Raw genomic sequence first — 17,252 nt, 5'->3', positions numbered from 1 at the left:
TGCTTTTTCAGTCACAGTCCAGCTGGCCTTGGATTTTATATGGAACAATGTCACAACCGTGTTTCCAAAGAGCTGCCAAAATAGCTTCAGTATGAAGCCCTTTACCAATAGATTATAGTTATAAAAATATTTGTCTCATCCAAATTCTAACCAGCAGATTTAGAAAAGTATGTTGTTACACACACACACACACATATACACATTAATTTTTTTAACTTCTATGGTGATTTAACACCTTATAATCCAAAGTATACTAGGATCTGGTGTGAGGGTTAAAATCTCTAAAATTATTAGATATCAGACTGCAAGTCATTTGGTCATTAGTATAAATACTTATTTTACTAAAAACAAAATATAAAATAAAGGAACCTTATTTTATCTATGTACATCAAACACAAATGGAAGTCCTTTATTTAGATTACAGCAATAGAATAATGACACTATTCAGCCGTGAACAATTGAACCCCCTGATTAACTGGTCACGTTAAAACACCCTGTTAGTTTATACTATCACTCATGGGTAAGACAGTGAGTGGCCCGAGAGCCACATAAGTGGCTCGGTCTTGCTCAGGCCCCACAAATCAGAATTTTCAGAGCAAGGACCTCTGCTTGTGCATTTCCATTAAACCCTCAGAGAAGACAGCAGTACATAAAAAGGAAGAGCAATATGCTAATTAAGGGGTTGACTTAGTAACCTGTCTAAACTTATTAAGATACCTTTGTCAACTGAGCCATCTCGCTGGCCCATCTTTCATATGTATTTTGGGACTTATTCCATAGACCTTAAGCATCTGGAGCCAAAAAATGTCTTTAGACTATCCTCAACTTTAAAGAAAGTGGAGCCTTTCTCAGGCAGTCTCCTTGCAAGTCGTCTCCTATACTGTAAAATGGTATTTTCCCTAGCTCCTTTGACACTTCATTTTCAGAAGCAAAACCAATAAGCAACACAACACACTTCTGAACAGAAACTGCTTCCCGGGATATGTTCTGCAGCACTGGGTTAGAGGACATTCTCTTACCTACAATGTACTCTGTACTTAACACCATCTCAATATGAACTTTTTGATGTTATGTAACTTTCAAAGTCCTTGAAATAATAATTAAAATATACCATCAGGAATCAAAAATACCTACCCACACAGTTTACTTGCAACATTATTCCAAGAAAACATATTGGGTGACTATCTGTGGTAACACCTTAATATGATAATGACTGCCTCTGACTCACAAGAAATTACCTTTTTGTTCAAATATTTAAATATGAGTATATGTAAGCAATCTGAAAAACCAGACATGTTCTAATTTCAGCTCTACGTAGGAGGAATAAACACAAGTCACTAACCTCATTAATCAAGAACTGGAGTTGAATTACTGCCGCTCCACTGTCATGTTGGCAATAACACTCCACTCCTGGACGACCAAAGCTGCCATCGGGCCCATTAAGGAGTTTTTAGCATGTATATGTTTTAAAGAAACTTTCTGATTATCTAACTAAGAAACATTATGATGTGATGTTTAATCCAGAGTACTTAATGAGGCTGAGATAATCAGGGCTTTAATTTTCTTTTATATAATCACAAGTTTTTTTTTTTTAGATTTTTCGAGACAGGGTTTCTCTGTAGCTTTGGAGCCTGTCCTGGCACTAGGTCTTGTAGACCAGGCTGGCCTAGAACTCACAGAGATCCACCTGCCTCTGCCTCCCGAGTGCTGGGATAAAGAATAAAGTTTTAAAACAAAAAGGAAAACTGCTCCCTCTAGAAAAAAAAAACATAAAGCATTAAAATCAGTAATAAACAAAACAAGATAATATAAAGTTCATTAATATAACTTTACTCTGACCCAAACTATTCTGTTCCTCTCAAAGTAACAAGAGGAAAGATGGTAGTTGATCTTCAGAGTACTGATTTTTCCCCTACCAGGCAACTGTCACTTTGAAATATCCTTTTTCTTCTGTCATTTTTCAATCCCACAGTGTCATTTTTAAACTAAAAATATAACCAATAACTAACTATATAACCATGCTGCTCAGTGCAGCATGAGAATAACACTCAATGTTCCAATGCTTTTCAACTAGCGTGGAAGGGAACTATTAAAACTTTGCATATGTACAGCATACATTAACTAATATACTTTGTGTTGGGTATTATTGTAAATGTCATATAAATTAATTCGCTTAGCTGTCATAATCCAGAAAAAAAATATTATTATTCCCCATTTAAACTAAACAGACAAGGAAAGGGAAGCACCGAAGTTAGTGAAAGTGAGATCTGTGTATACCAGAAACTGGCGAATACAGCCCTAACAGCCATCATGGCTCCATGGTCTCCACTGTCCTCTCCTCACTTCCCCTTCCGCTTCCCAGTGCTTGGGATGAACCTCAATTTTGCACATGTTAAGTACATATTCTACTAGGTCATATCCCTATCTCTATTCTCTTAGATACACTGAATAAAGATTAAAACGAAACAAACACACACACACTTCCAGAAATTTCTGTGAAGTACTGCTGAATGCGTTATACTTTCATTAACCTGAAACCAGAATGCAGTCATTTTAACACATCACTATTCTATTTTTGGTAGTTAGGAATAATACAAAGTAAAAAGGCAAGTTTAAAACATTTGGTGTGTTTTAATACACTCCAGCCTTCTGTGGAGGTGCAGAGACCATTTTGTATTCTAATTAGGCATGCCGTGAAGCTCTGCTCAATGCAGAAGCAAGTGCACCATAAGTTAAATTCTACTTTGTATACTTTTCCTTTCTTACTATACATCAACCTCAGGGTCCCACTCATGAAACCAGATGCTCTTCTACCACTGAGCCATATATCCCTCCAATCTCTAGATCTCTTGATAGCAGTCAAAGACATTTTCTTCAGCTTCGGCTGTTACTGGAGCTCAACGTTGTTTTTTAGAAGCAAAACACAACTGCAGCTATCAGACTATAAGATTTGTAGATCAGCCTTGTCTCTGAAGAACTTTAAAAGATACTAGCAGTGAGACAGGAATACAGCCTTATGAGCTGAGTGTGGTGGTGCATGCCTGTAATTGCAAGGTTGAGGTCAGCTGGAGCTTGATTTTCAAAAACCAGAGGCTAAGGATAGAGCTCATTTTACAAACTTGCCTACTTTGTATAAAACTGTGGGCTTTCATCTCCAGTAACATAAACACCAAAGATTCTTACTTTTGTTTTCTGATCAACAGTTATGTTAACCACATGCGACAAGATGGAAATTTGTAAACAATAGTTTTCTGAAATCTTCTTAAAGTATATATTCTTGATTTTCTTTAAAACAGACATGTTCTGCAATTCAGATTTTAACAAGTTATGCAATAGTATGGAGAATTGCTTTATAAGAATATATAATATAATAGACAAAAACAGATTTAAAAGTAAACAAAAGTGACTGCTAGGAGCAAAGACTATAAAAGCAGCTCTCCTCATTGGGGCAGTCTTAGAAGAAGCCTCCTGGACTTGAAAATTCTCTTTACCTTGGGTGTTGATTAGTAGTTTATCATAGAAAACATCTTTTAAGTTCAGATGTCAATCACATTTAAGTCAAGAAAGCGTTTATTCTTGTGCTTACAGATACACAGTGCTACACAAAACTGCCCTGTACAACCTAATACAGTCGCCTAAACAGAACAACTCTTACCATCCACCAAACCATAAGCATTATGCCTTAGTACATCTTTGTACTTAGTCTAAGAAGTCATACTTCCCAGAGTTCCTGATTTCATTCCTTTCCCTTTGGCTAGAGCAGTACTATAAGATGTAGCCAGTCTCAAGGGCTACTACCAGCATGGCCCTACGGCCAGAGGATGGTTAGGGGGACATCATAGCAAGTCATTATTGACATTTAACAAAGAACTTAAATAACTTTAAAGAATGGATATGGTGTGTGTGTGTGTGTGTGTGAGAGAGAGAGAGAGAGAGAGAGAGAGAGAGAGAGAGAGAGAGAGAGAGAGAGAAGGGGGAGAGGGGGAGAGGGGGAGAGGAGGAGAGAGAGAGAGAGATATCACGGAATATAGCACGGGATAAACATAATATTCAGATCAAGTAGTGCTGACCCTGGTAGTATGTAAGAGTTCTCACGCTACTGCAAACATAGTGAGTCCACTCTGCAGGAGGAAATGTGTATGTGGCACAGTGAGAATTAAGATTTCTACTTCCGAGTCAGTCTATATACTGTCTATATACTGAGGCACAGTGAGAATTAAGATTTCTACTTCCGAGTCAGTCTATATACCAGCTCTACCATCTTCACTGTGACCTTCAAAGAACTGGTCATTCTATCTCTTAATTTCCTAATCCACAAATGCACAAAGACCTATGCAGTCTGGGGTAAAGAAATGCAGTGAGCACTAAGATACACATGGACTCATCAAATACTAGCCTTCATGTTATTTAACTCAATGTATTTTTTACACTAGCTAAAACTGTTACTTTAAAGTGGACAAAATTATTACACCAAAACAAAACATCAGTTGAGAACACACTAACCACGAAACAGCAAGTCATAGCCACAAACATCCACATCTATTCATACCAGTGACTATGCATGTATGCATTGTTACTACAAAATAATCTAACTTTCTAACAATCATCTATTTGATAAAATATTTCCACCACTCACAACCAGATGAAGGCACAAAATATCTCAAATTCAAGTTAAAAACAAGAGAACTATACATTGAATGATTCTGTTAACATATTTGTTAAATGGAGAAATATCCATTTATTATTCTGTACTCTGATTGATATATTAGTTAATTATGGAACAAAGGTGACTAATGATAAATGTTTTCCATAGTGTTATTTTGCGTTGTCACTCTGAATTCCAGTAATTCTGCTGAAAGGATACAGATTTCCTCCAGTTTTTCTGCTCTTTGCCTATCAGTAACTAGGATGCCTACCTAAGTAGTCACCTTTGCCTCTGAGGCAAATCTATTACTTTACTTGAGGACCAGCATCTGCCAGTCCCTGCTTGTACAGTTTGCCCAGCTTTCTTCATCCAGCAAAAGAGCTGTGGATGCCAGAACTGAAACATGCAACAGTCTGACAAAGATCCTCTGTGTATGCAACAGGGGAAAATACAGAATTACACATACAAAATACAGTAAAAGTAGAAATGAATGAGGAATAATAGTAAGGAAGTAGTATACAAGGTGGATAAACAGAAACAAAAATCAGAGCTAGTGAAATCTTTTGGGTATTGCTAAGTATGGAATGAGTCTTAATTACATGCTACTGCTGATCCACATTCACAGCCCAGAGGGTTCTAAGGACTGATTGATAGAATCAAAGATCAGGTGGGCTGTGGAGATGGGTCCAGGATAAAACACTGTAGAATAAGTACAAGGACCAGAGTCTGGCTCTCTGAACCCATGCAGAGACTGGAGACGTGTGGTGGCTGTCTATAATCCTGGAACTCAGAAAGAGAGACGGCATCCGTGAAGCAAGGTGGCTACCCAAAATAACAATCAGGGAGTTCTGGGTTCTAAACGGCCTTACCTTAGTAAGTAAAGTGGAGATGATAGGGGAAGACAGCCAACGTCAACATTAAGTGTCTAATGATAACCACTCAGCATGCACACATCCACGAGAATACACACATACATACACATATACACACACCAACCACATAAATCATAGCTAGCAAAGTATTTTACTTATTGTACTGCATATCCATTTCAAAATAAGCCTGAAGTTCACTGTCTAATGACTTCATTGTTGCTATGACTGGGTGGGTGGAAAGGAGGGATAAAGGGGGAATTTAAAGATAACTAAGTTCATTATGCTCCCAACTGAGATACATGGAACATTTAGTACACAAAAAGCATTGTGCTACAGTGTTATGCAAATATAAACATTTATACATATACTACATTATACACACATACACACACACGCGTGCGCACGCACACACACACACACACACACACCCCTCTTACACTGGAGAGTAAAGTACAGTGAGTGAGGGATTGGCGGTGCAGAGAGTTAGCAGAGCTGGCTGTCTCGCACATACAAGACCCAGACTCCCTGCACACTATTCCATTTATATTGACATCACAAGGAATAAAAGGACTACAAATACATTCGTCCAAACAAAAGCACGGCTAACATACTATGCAATCTTGCTGACTAAAAGCTATATAAATGGAGATATCTCACATTCATGGGTCAGACAAGTTATACTATAACCACCTCGACAGAATTCCAATTGTTGGCTGAAAGAAACTGATAACCTGATGAACCTAAAACTCCTATGTAAATGCAAGACACAGAGGATATACAAAACAATCTCTGGAGGCAGCCCAAATATCCTCACAAGAGTGTTCCCAGAAGAAAGAAGCTTGACCACTATGCCATCATCAAATTCTGCCTGATCACTGAGTCAGCTATGAAGACGATATAACACAATACACTGTGTTCACTGTGGATGCCAAGGCCAACAAGCACCAGATCAAAGAGGCTGTGGAGAAACTCTATGGCACTGATATGGCCAAAGTCAATACCCTAATAAGGCCTGATGGAGGGAAGGCCTATGTTCAGCTGGTTCCTGATTCTGATGCCCTGGATGTTACTAACAAAATCAGGATCATCTAAACCGAGTCCAGCTGCCTAATTCTAAATACACACCTTTTCACCATTAAACAAATAAAAGCTGCAATCTTTAAATATTATTCACATAGAAATGCACGATGACAGCAATTTTAAAAGCGTATGGGAAAGCTGGCTGAGCACTCAGTTCTAGAGAAGGCATGGCTAGGAAGAGCATCTACAACCTTAATTTACTAAAGCAGCATAATCTGCAGCACTCCATACACACTGGCTCTTATGCCCACACCTAAGCATAGTTTTTGCCCCCATCAAAGAAACTGCTCTTTGTAACACATGAAGACTACCTGCACCCAAGGCTGAGGGAACGCTGCAGAAAAGGGATTTTAAGAGTCCATGGATCAGAGAGTTTGCTGTGAGATTGTATCTTCTAGGAATTTTGGAGGCTATACCACAAAGTCTCACCAACACAACGACATGAGCTGAACAAGGATGACACCAATGACCATGCCACACTGGATGAAGAGATGTCCACGGACCTCAACCCTACACAAAGCCCTAGAGGCAACTGCGGAAAGCTGGGAATGGGAGAGATAACGTCCCCAGGGAAAGAGCACAGGAATAGTTTGTCCAGTGCCAAACACTCAGCTCTGACAACACAACACAAGTAACAGGATACAGACTGGACAGGCTAATTTTAGGAACACATGTATATGTACATACACAGATATAGAAATACATATAAATAAACGTGATCAATGATTAACGAAAAAAGAAGCCACAAGTTTAAAGAAGAGCGGGGGGGGGGAGGGGTATATGGAAGAGTTGAGAAGGAGGGTGAGAGGGAGGAAAGGAGGGAGGAATGGAAGGAGGGACAGAGGAAAGAAAGGGGAAAATGTTGCAATTAAATTATAAACTAAAGCAAAAACAAGACAAACAAGAAACCAGAAACCACACTTATCACCAGGACTGGACATATGGCTTAGTGGTTAAGAACAGTATCTACTCTAAACGAGGGCCCAAGTTCACTTCCCAGCACCAGGATCCAATGCCCTTTCCGGCCTTTGTGGCTATCCCACTAATACAACATATGGGTGCACATACACAACCCCCCCCCAAAATCTTAAAATTATTTTTCAGTATAAAGAACAGAATTCAATTTTGAATAGATTTGAAGAAAATTTTGAATTTGGAGTTTCTAATTTTAAAGATGTCTGGTTCAACAGAATTAACTGTGTTGACAAAAAAATCTGTCCCCTAAGATATGAATAATAGAAAAACAAGTCACAATATAGTTTGCTCATTCTCAACTTTTATAAACAGGAAGTCTATAGTAAGTACATGCGCATGACTGGAGTTGAAAAACAAGGAAGAGGAAATCAAAACAGGAAGAATGGTGGGTACATGCTCGTTTGAAAATGCAGGGACACATGGAAGCACAAGGAAGCTATACATGCTTGATAGAGCAAGAAATACAAAATTAGCTGTGATGTAGCCATTGACATTCACAAAGATACCCAGCAGAAGCTAAGAACAATAGATGCCTGGGAGAGGAAAGAGAGAAGCAGCGAAGCCTTTAGTAAGCCAGGAAACACGCAGGTCCTCCCAGGAGTTGGATAATGCAGGAAAGATGGAAAGCTAGCTAGTGAAGGCATCAGCATGACCAGAAGAACTTACATGGCTTCCTCTGAGAAGGCCAGGACATGGCCAAGTGCACACTTTCTACTTAACATCTTTAAACATGACCATATCTACTGATGTAGTGTCTCTTGAGTCTGTTTTCAAAGTGCAGAATAGTTGGAGGACAGAGGTAGCAGGACAGAAGCAGGCCCAACATTCTGTTTTTCTCTGACTATGTCGCTGCAGTTAACTGACTTGAACAACGGAATTGAGAGTCTTTCCCTAGATCCTGCGCATAGAAGAAAAAGCCTTTCGTGCACATGTCACGCCGCCTCACATCAAGGACTGATGACCAACTCATCCAGGCTCTCTTCCTTATCCAAAACCACTGGTTTCTTTCCCAGTCGAACTTCTTTTCTCCTCTGCTTACAACTCTGAGATCATGGGCTAATTAAATTAATAAAGAGTTAACAGTACTGGAGAACATAAATTTACCTCTGCTTTCCCATACTGCAGTTCCTGGAGAGTATACATATGGCAAACCATGAAACAATACTCTGTAACCCACTCAATTAATTTTTCTTATTTGAGAACTTTAACAGGCAAATTATAGTCCTCATCCTCAGAGGTCTTAAGGTCCAGTAACAGAAACATAAAAACAATACAACCATTAGGTACAGACACTGTCCAAGACAAAGCATTGAGTGAGTAACACTGCTTGCAAAGACCAAAGCATGATCATCTGTGCAAATCCCAGCTCACTGAAGACTACACTCGAACTATGACTGTGCCCGCATTGTTCTTGTTCCCGCTTACTAATTCTACAGCTACACTGAATTCCGGAGCCACTGCCTGATTTCCTTCATTTGGAATTTTCTCAGAGCTTCTATTGCTTCAATGAAACACCATGACCAAAAAGCAAGTTGAGGAGGATAGGGTTTGGCTTATACTTCCACATCATAGAAGGAAGTCAGGACAGGAAATCATACAGGACAGGAACCTGGAGGCAGAAGCCGATGCAGAGGCCATGGAGAGGTGCTACTTACTAGCCTGATCCCCATGGCTTGCTTAGCCTATTTTCTTATAGAATTCAGGACCACCAGCCCAGGGATGACATCACCCACAATGGGCTGGGCCCTACCCCATGGGTCACTAATTAGGAAAATGCGCTACAGGCTTGCCTACAAACCCAGTCTTATGGAGGTATTTTCATTGATGTTTCCTGTCTCAGAAGATGTCAGCTGTGTCAAGGTGACATAAAACTGTGTAGCACAGGGATCTACCCAGAGCTTCTGTTTACAACTCTTCTAGTCTCTGGGCTAGGAGCATCATTAGGCCAGTCTCTGGTAACAGGGAGATAGCAGGCTCTTCTCTTTACTCCCAGAGCTAAAGGAAAAAAACATGCACACAGTAGATATTCAAAAAATATTTATAGCCGGGCGATGGTGGTGCATGCCTTTAATCCCAGCACTCGGGAGGCAGAGGCAGGCGGATCTCTGTGAGTTCGAGACCAGCTCTGGTCTACAGAGTTAGTTCCAGGACAGGCTCCAAAGCCATAGAGAAACCCTGTCTCGAAAAACCAAAAAAAAAAAAAAAAAATTATGACTAAATGAGCTTTTCAAAACAAGAAGCATGTTTACACGCAGGCATATCTTTTAGGTCTAATATTAGCTCACTTTTCAGATAAACAAAAGTATAGACTGGAATAAAGATATTCCACTCTTGTACTTCTGATTAGACTAGGCTGGAATATAATACAGCTATTAAATCTTCATGGATTGACATTTCCAGCCCATTCATTTTACCCTCTGTCTTAGGCTCCTTTCCTGTGCCTGTGATAAAACAATCCGGCAATTTAACAGGAAGGATGTGGCTCACATTTCCCGGTTCTAGTCTATCGCTGCCGTAAAGTCCAGGTGGCAGAACGTGGAGCAGCTGTCACATTATATCCACAGCGAAGAGCAAAGCGCGATGAATGGGTGCCTACGCCCCAGTGCTCGGGCTGCTGTCCATACTCTCAGGCAATCCAGGATGCCCTGCCTAGGGAATGATGCTACCGACAGGTGGCAGGTGTCCACGTGATCAAGGTGTCCCCACAGGCCAGGCTACACCAGCCCTCATGGAGACTCCCTTTCCAGATTATTTTATATTGGGTCAAGCTAACAATTAAAACTGATTACCACACCCTCCGATCATTTGTTAGGTTACTTTTGTTTTACTTATAGTATTTTTGGGGATTTGGATTGTAATATCAGCAAGGTGGAGCCAAGAAGCAGTGAAGAGCAGGAAAGGCACACACAGCTCTTGGGCAAGGTGTCACTGAGACAGTGAGTTAAGACAACGCCCAACACGTGTAACACAACCACCATTTCAGACAGAATGCGTCAAGAACAAGACTGGCATGCAGCTAGTAAACTATTAATGATTTAAGGAGTATAACTTCTCTGAGCATTCATTCAATTACTAGCGATTAAGACAGAGGCAAGGGAAATGGCATTACCCTGAGCTCCACAGCAGTGAGCATCAGCACTAGACCAGATGGTCAGAGTGCATAGGAAACAGCAAAACCTGCAATACTCTGACACCCTGGATGTTTCTGAAAACACAAATTCTCCACTGATGAGGTTTGAAAATGAATATGATAATGACTATAATTTCCCCAGTCCTGCAGCATTATATATTTAGTCAAATAATATTCCCTGAAGGTAAACAGAGATAGTCTGTTTCCAAAGCAAGAAAAGATTCTAAGGACAACTTGCAGCCTCCTGTCATCCTAGTACAGGTCAATAGCATCACATGGCTTTAATTTGTAAGAAGCACTGCACACATACTGGTATGGAGGCTCATGCCTATAATCCTAGCACTTGGGAGGCTGAAGCAGGAGAATTAGGATTCAAGGTCCATAGATGTTCGGGGCCACTAACCCTGTCTCAGAAAACTTCCACTGAGCACAGCTCTGGAAGCTTTGTGGAGGCTTCTGCTCTGCCGTCTGGAGGACTGCACCAGGAAACATCAGCGAGAGCTAGTGTTAATGGCAGAAATCCTACAGATTTAACATGAGATTGCTTCTCCAGTAACCAAGCTTACAAACCACTGTGATGTGATCCAAGAACGCTGACTGAAGTCTCCGTGAAAAGGATGAACTTTAGAAAAGGTTCAGCATTTTATTTTGTAATATAACTGCAATCCCATACTGCTATGAAATATAAATGAAAGGGAGCATGTAAAAGGGGACACTACATCACACATTTAGTTCACTAAGAAAACAAAGTCTGTTAAAAATGTGACGTTTCAAGGCAGCCGTGGTGAACAACGCCTGCAATGCCAGCATCGTTAGGCTGAGCCAGGCAATCGGTCTCAGTGCCAGGCCAGCCTGGTCTGTACAATGAGCACCAGGCCAGCAAGTGCTACATGTAAGACTCTGAACCAATAAATAAATAAATGAGAAAAAACTTTAAAATAAAATAACAAGACTAAAATTTTTACAAATAGCAGGTTGGGGGTAAGGCAGGACATAAGACAACACAGATGGGGAGGGAAATGACCCCTGATGACAACAGCCTGTCTGTCCTGTCATTTGTGACATAACACTGGCATTCAGATGCACAATACCACCTGAAAATTCAGGGCTATGCTTCTCAACCTCAGTGTTAATGACATAAAGTCTTTTCTACTACTGGCTTCATGTCCACAGATAAACTACCAGGAAGAGAAAACAGCACAGCTCAAACCCAGAATGCCAGCTTCTTCCCAGTACAGTTTGCTCCGCAGATCATGGCACAACAGCCCAGTGTCTCTCCACTCACACAGGCTTGGGTGCTTCAGGATAACGCCCTCTTTCAGCAGACAGCAATGAATACGGCTCTTAACTACCATCTGCCTCACTGAGAGTACTGCTGTCCATATGGCCAAACATTTAATCCAGTATTTCTCAGTTCTGATTCGGAATCGCAAGCAGCCATGGAGATTACAGGAAAAAAAAAAGAAAAAAGAAAAAAATTGCAGATGCCACACGTCACGCCAGTCTCGGGGAGCCGGAATCTCAGGAGAAGCAAGCAATGTGCTTGTGCTTGGACCTGCTGTTGTTTTCTGTCTGTAAATGACTATGGTGTGGTTTATATAAATGTGAGATACATTAACTTCTAAATACCATCTTCCAACAATCATGAATTCCCTAAAATACCTCCTCACAGTTATTTCCAATACCTGTAGGAATTTCCTACTCCTATGTGACTCCTCCAAACTGTCCAACAAAAATGTGCTCCAAACAACTGTGTAAGGAATATTTATCAAGTGATGTCGCTGTCAAAGAACAATTTACACTTTCATAGTTTTAAACTAGATTCTATAGTTTCACTTACTTGGCAAAGGTCAGTTTTAAGACCTTATTCTGAAAGTTACATTTTCCCCCAAACCATTAAATATTAATATAGAATCACAGTTTCTGGGCCAGTACATGAGGATCTTTGGGAGTCATCAACACTGTTAAGAAGCAAAAAGCTGAAAAAACATTTGGTTTTTCTAGACAGGGTTCCTCTGTAGCTTTGGAGCCTATCCTGGAACTAGCTCTTGTAGACCAGGCTAACTTCAAACTCACAGAGATCCACCTACCTCTGCCTCCCGAGTGCTGGGATTAAAGGTTTGTATCACCACTGCCCAGCAACAATAAATAATTCTCAAGTCTGTTAGAGAAGCAAATTTACATTGTAAAGTACTGTACCAACTTGGACCGACAGATGATTAGAGAGAATCTGGTTACTGGGGAAGCCGTGGAGTGAGGAAATGGGCACTGTCATTGGTGTGCTGTTGGGAGACCAGAGTGGCCAAGTTTGAAAGTCAAAATCAGACAGCCCAGTCATGGGAGAGAAGAGAAGTGAGCCACAATTCCATGAATTTTACAGTCAAAGCTAAAGACATTCTCACAGTAAATATGGTAAAAAAATATTCTCTTCTGCTCTCAACACAAGAGACAGTGAAACCATTCTCAAGTACGTCAGAGCAGTCAGTTCCCAAACTGCCTTTTCGAGGGAAGAGTTCAGCAAGAGCCTAAGATGATGTGGGAGTGATTTCTTATTAATAAAGAAACTGCCTAGGCCCCTTGATAGGCCAACCCTTAAGTGGGTGGAGTAAACAGAACAGAAGGCTGGGAGAAAGAAGCTGAGTCAGTGAGTCGCCATGGTTCCCACACTCCAGGCAGATGCAGGTTAAGATCTTTCCTGGTAAGCCAGCTCGTGGGCTACAAAGATTAATAAAAATGGGTTAGATTAATATGTAAGAGCTAGCCAATAAGAGGCTGGAACTATTGGGGCCAGACAGTGTTTAAAAGAATACAGTTTCCGTGTAATTATTTCGGGTATAAAGCTAGCCATGCGGGCGGCAGGGTGCTGGGAACGCAGCCCAGCTGCTCTTAATTCAACACTAAGATGCAAAGGCTCTCCTGGGCCAGCAAACACACAGGAAAAAACAAAACAACAATTCGATGGGCTGAAGCCCTGCAAACAAAGGAAGACAAATAGTAAAGTACAGCGTAAGGAAGACCTAACCCATGGAATTGGTGAGGAAGGGAGGAGGAACAGAGACAATGTGTGTACAGGCTCACCGAAAACCAGACCTAACCAGAGAACTACAGATACCTCCCTTCCCCCAATACCTGGACCATCCATTAATAAGATGCCTGCACAGATTCCTCCCTTCCCCAGTACCTGGACCACCCATTAATAATGTCTTCACAGAAATTCTCTTTACTCAGTATACCACATCCAGATAACAAGAAAAATAATAACAACATAGTCTAAAAGGTTAAAAAAAAAAAGTCTCAAAGAGACAAAGCAAGCATAAAACCTCAGAAACATGAGGGGACTCAGGCTTAAACCAGCTACCTATGACAACCATGACCAAATAAGAGCAGTTACAATCTATAACACCGTGTTCAAGTGCAGACAACAGAAGCCCTGTGATGGAAACAAAAGCCACCCTCGGCTATGAATTTATATTGCAAAGTCAAGAAAGAAGAGATTAAGAAGTTTAACAGTTAAGTGGGAGAGGAACGGAACATAAATGAGCCATCTAGAAAAGTCAGTGAGCAAAACAGTGACAGAAATGGCATATGATCTTAGCGGTAAATCAGATAACCAGTAAGGAAAAGAAGCCTGAATATAAATGGCATCATACAAACCTTCCAAGTTTGTAAAATAAAAGACAAAAACAAAATCAAATGAAAAACGTAAGCCCTGCTCTGCCCCCAAAAAGAGCAAAACCAAAAAGTCAAAGAACAAAATATCAACAAATTGTGGAGCATTTACAAAATAGAACTTTTGTGTACGTGGAATTGTAATACTAAAAAGAAAAACAATGTTTGAGGCAAAAACTGGAAATTTCTCCTAATTAGTGTAAGACACTAAATCATGTGGTAATATCTTATTTGTACAAATAAAACTTGCCTGAAGATCAGAAGGCGGAGCTAGCCACTAGCTAACCATAGAGGTCTGGAGGTCTATACAAACAGACAGGAAGCAAATGGGTGGGTGGCTAGAGGAAGTGATAAGGCAGGAGGGAGGAAACAGGAACTCAGTCTCTTTTCATCTGGGAGAGTGGAGTAGCTAAGCTGGCTTTGGTTTTGCTCCTTCATCTCTCTGATCTCTCAGCATTTTCCCCAATATCTGACTCCAGGCTTTTATTATTAATACCCATTAGAACTTGTGCTACAAGGAGTTACAAAAATTTAGTTAACAAAACTGCTATAGCTTACTGTTAGTCATCTGTCCTGACAGAAAAGTTTTAAAGGTTATCTTCGGGAGAAGTAGAAAATTAAATAGGTTATAAATTCAGATCTGCAAACAGGAAAAACATTTGGGAAGAAACAGAAATAAAAACTTACTATTTCTTATTCTTAACAGATCCAATAGATGATAATTTGTTCAAAATAATAGCAATGCCATATCCAATCATGCATGCTTATTTATAAGTAAAATGAGTGTCATCAACACTAGAAGAAATTAAGAATAAAATTTTTATCATAAGATGCTCATAGGACCTAAGAGTCTGCATGGTGTTCTGTGAAAATGGACTCTGATTATATTCCACTGTATAGAGCAGTGGTTCTCAGCCTTTCACAGGAGTCACATATCAGGTACCCTACAGATTATATATTTACATTATTATTCTTAACAATAGCAAAAATTACAGTTATGAAGTAGAAAACAAAAATAACTTTATGGTTAGGGGATCACCACAACATGAGGAACTGTATTAAAGGGTCGCAGCATTACGAAGGTTGAAAACTACTGACTGAAAGAAATTGTTACAAAATGTTTAAGAAAAAAGAAAAAGACCTGTTAAATGATGAAGGGGGAAAAAGGAGCCATATATTATAAAATGTATAACTAAACTAAAAAGGTAGAAGACGGAAAGCAGGACAAAAATAAGGCAAGCTCCCAGCTGGTTTGCAGCAGTACGTTACTTCAGTCAGCTGCTCAGGTACAGAGCCCACTACCCTTGCCTGTCCCTCAGGACTGCTCCTGACTAGACCTGTGCAGAGCTGCCCGCTCGACTATGCTTACTTTATCTGACTGTTCTTTTTCATCTCAATTGTGTTACCTCTATATGGCCCAAAAGCAATGCTACCTTTACAGCATTAAATGGCAAGAATACAGAAAGAGAAAAAGGAGGCTACAGACAGTCCTTTCTCACTGGAAGCTAACAATGAATTTGGGGGAATCCATCACAAGCAAAAGTAAACAAGATTCATAAAGGCAGCATGTGTCCTAGGTGATCAATGGAAAGAAAGCCGGAGGGCATAAACAGGACTTTGAAAAACTTAACAAATATGGCAGATACAAATTCACGTTTGAACATCAATGATCTAACTGCACATATTAAAGGGACCAGACTGTAATGAGCACAGGAAAGGAAGATGGATGACAAGATTCAGCTATTTGTTGTCTACAATCTGCTTTAGTTTTTGTTTATTTTGTTAAGAGAGAAATCAGCTTTACATACAAAGACACATATAAATAAAAAGTGAATGAATGAAGAAAAGTGTAACAGTCTATGAAAAATCGAAACAAAATGGGACTGTACGTATTCATCTCAGACATAGAAGAATTCAGAGGGATCAAAATGAACCTTGAACAATGTAACGAAGCCAGTTAGTTCTTCATTAACAATAGTAACAACAGTATGTAGAGTATACTTAACAACATAGTAAAAAAAAATTTGCAATAAAAACTGTAAGAACTGTAAAGACCAGGAACTGACTACATATAACAACTGGAGACCTACAACACATTTCCATCAGAAAAAGATCTTGCAGGAGTGGGAGATAGCTCAGTGCGTAAAGGACTCCTAGTGTCCCAGTTCTGAAGTAAAAGAAACCCAGCATAACAGAGGTAGAGACAGCCAGATCCCTGCAGTCTGACAGCCAGGGCGTCTTGCCAAATGGATGAACTCAGAACTCAGTGAGACGCCCTGTCTTTAAAAATCAGGTCAACAGCAACACTTAGCATTGACTTCTGGCCTACACCCCACAACCCTACACACAATTAAACAGATCAAACAATACTAATCAATATTTATAGGCTACTTCACCCAGGAACTCATTCTTCTCAGACTCACATAGGACAGGCTACTGCAAAGGTGGACAATATTCTGGGAGTTTACATTCACGCTCATCACCCCAGAATCACTGCCCCAGAAATCCTTGCTGATAATAAGAAAACACAGAAGGAGGAATACACTCGGCAGGTGACAGGATAACTTGCATAACCACTTGGAGAGAAGAAAGCGGCTGTTAACAAGTGATCAGTGCAAAGTTATGGAGCACTTTCCTTTGCATTCTAACAAGGGAAATTTCAAATGAAACACAAATGTTACTTACGCGCGTGCGCGCACACACACACACACACACACGCGCGCACACACACACACACACACACACACCAAAAATGAAGTAGATACTTAAAATGTATAAAACCTATATGAAGAAAACTACAAAATTCTCCTCAAAGAATTTAAGTAGAATTAAATCAATGAAGAAACATTCCACATTTTCGTATGTTGAACCATCCCTGCAC

The 17,252-nt window shown here is 40.1% G+C and overlaps 1 protein-coding gene across 1 annotated transcript in view; it reads right to left on the bottom strand.

The window, feature by feature from the left end:
* The window catches only part of Stxbp5 (syntaxin binding protein 5), a 143,119-nt gene that overhangs the window by 109,884 nt on the left and 15,983 nt on the right, over window positions 1-17,252 (bottom strand). Inside the window, exon 3 of the mRNA XM_005361026.3 lies at window positions 1,343-1,424. Coding sequence (XP_005361083.1) covers window positions 1,343-1,424 — 82 coding nt within the window. The remainder of the gene's footprint in view (window positions 1-1,342; window positions 1,425-17,252) is intronic.

Source organism: Microtus ochrogaster, linkage group LG4 (genome assembly GCF_000317375.1).
Source record: "Microtus ochrogaster isolate Prairie Vole_2 linkage group LG4, MicOch1.0, whole genome shotgun sequence".
NCBI classification, from domain to species: Eukaryota; Metazoa; Chordata; class Mammalia; order Rodentia; family Cricetidae; genus Microtus; species Microtus ochrogaster.
This window is presented reverse-complemented; position numbering and strand designations above follow the sequence as displayed.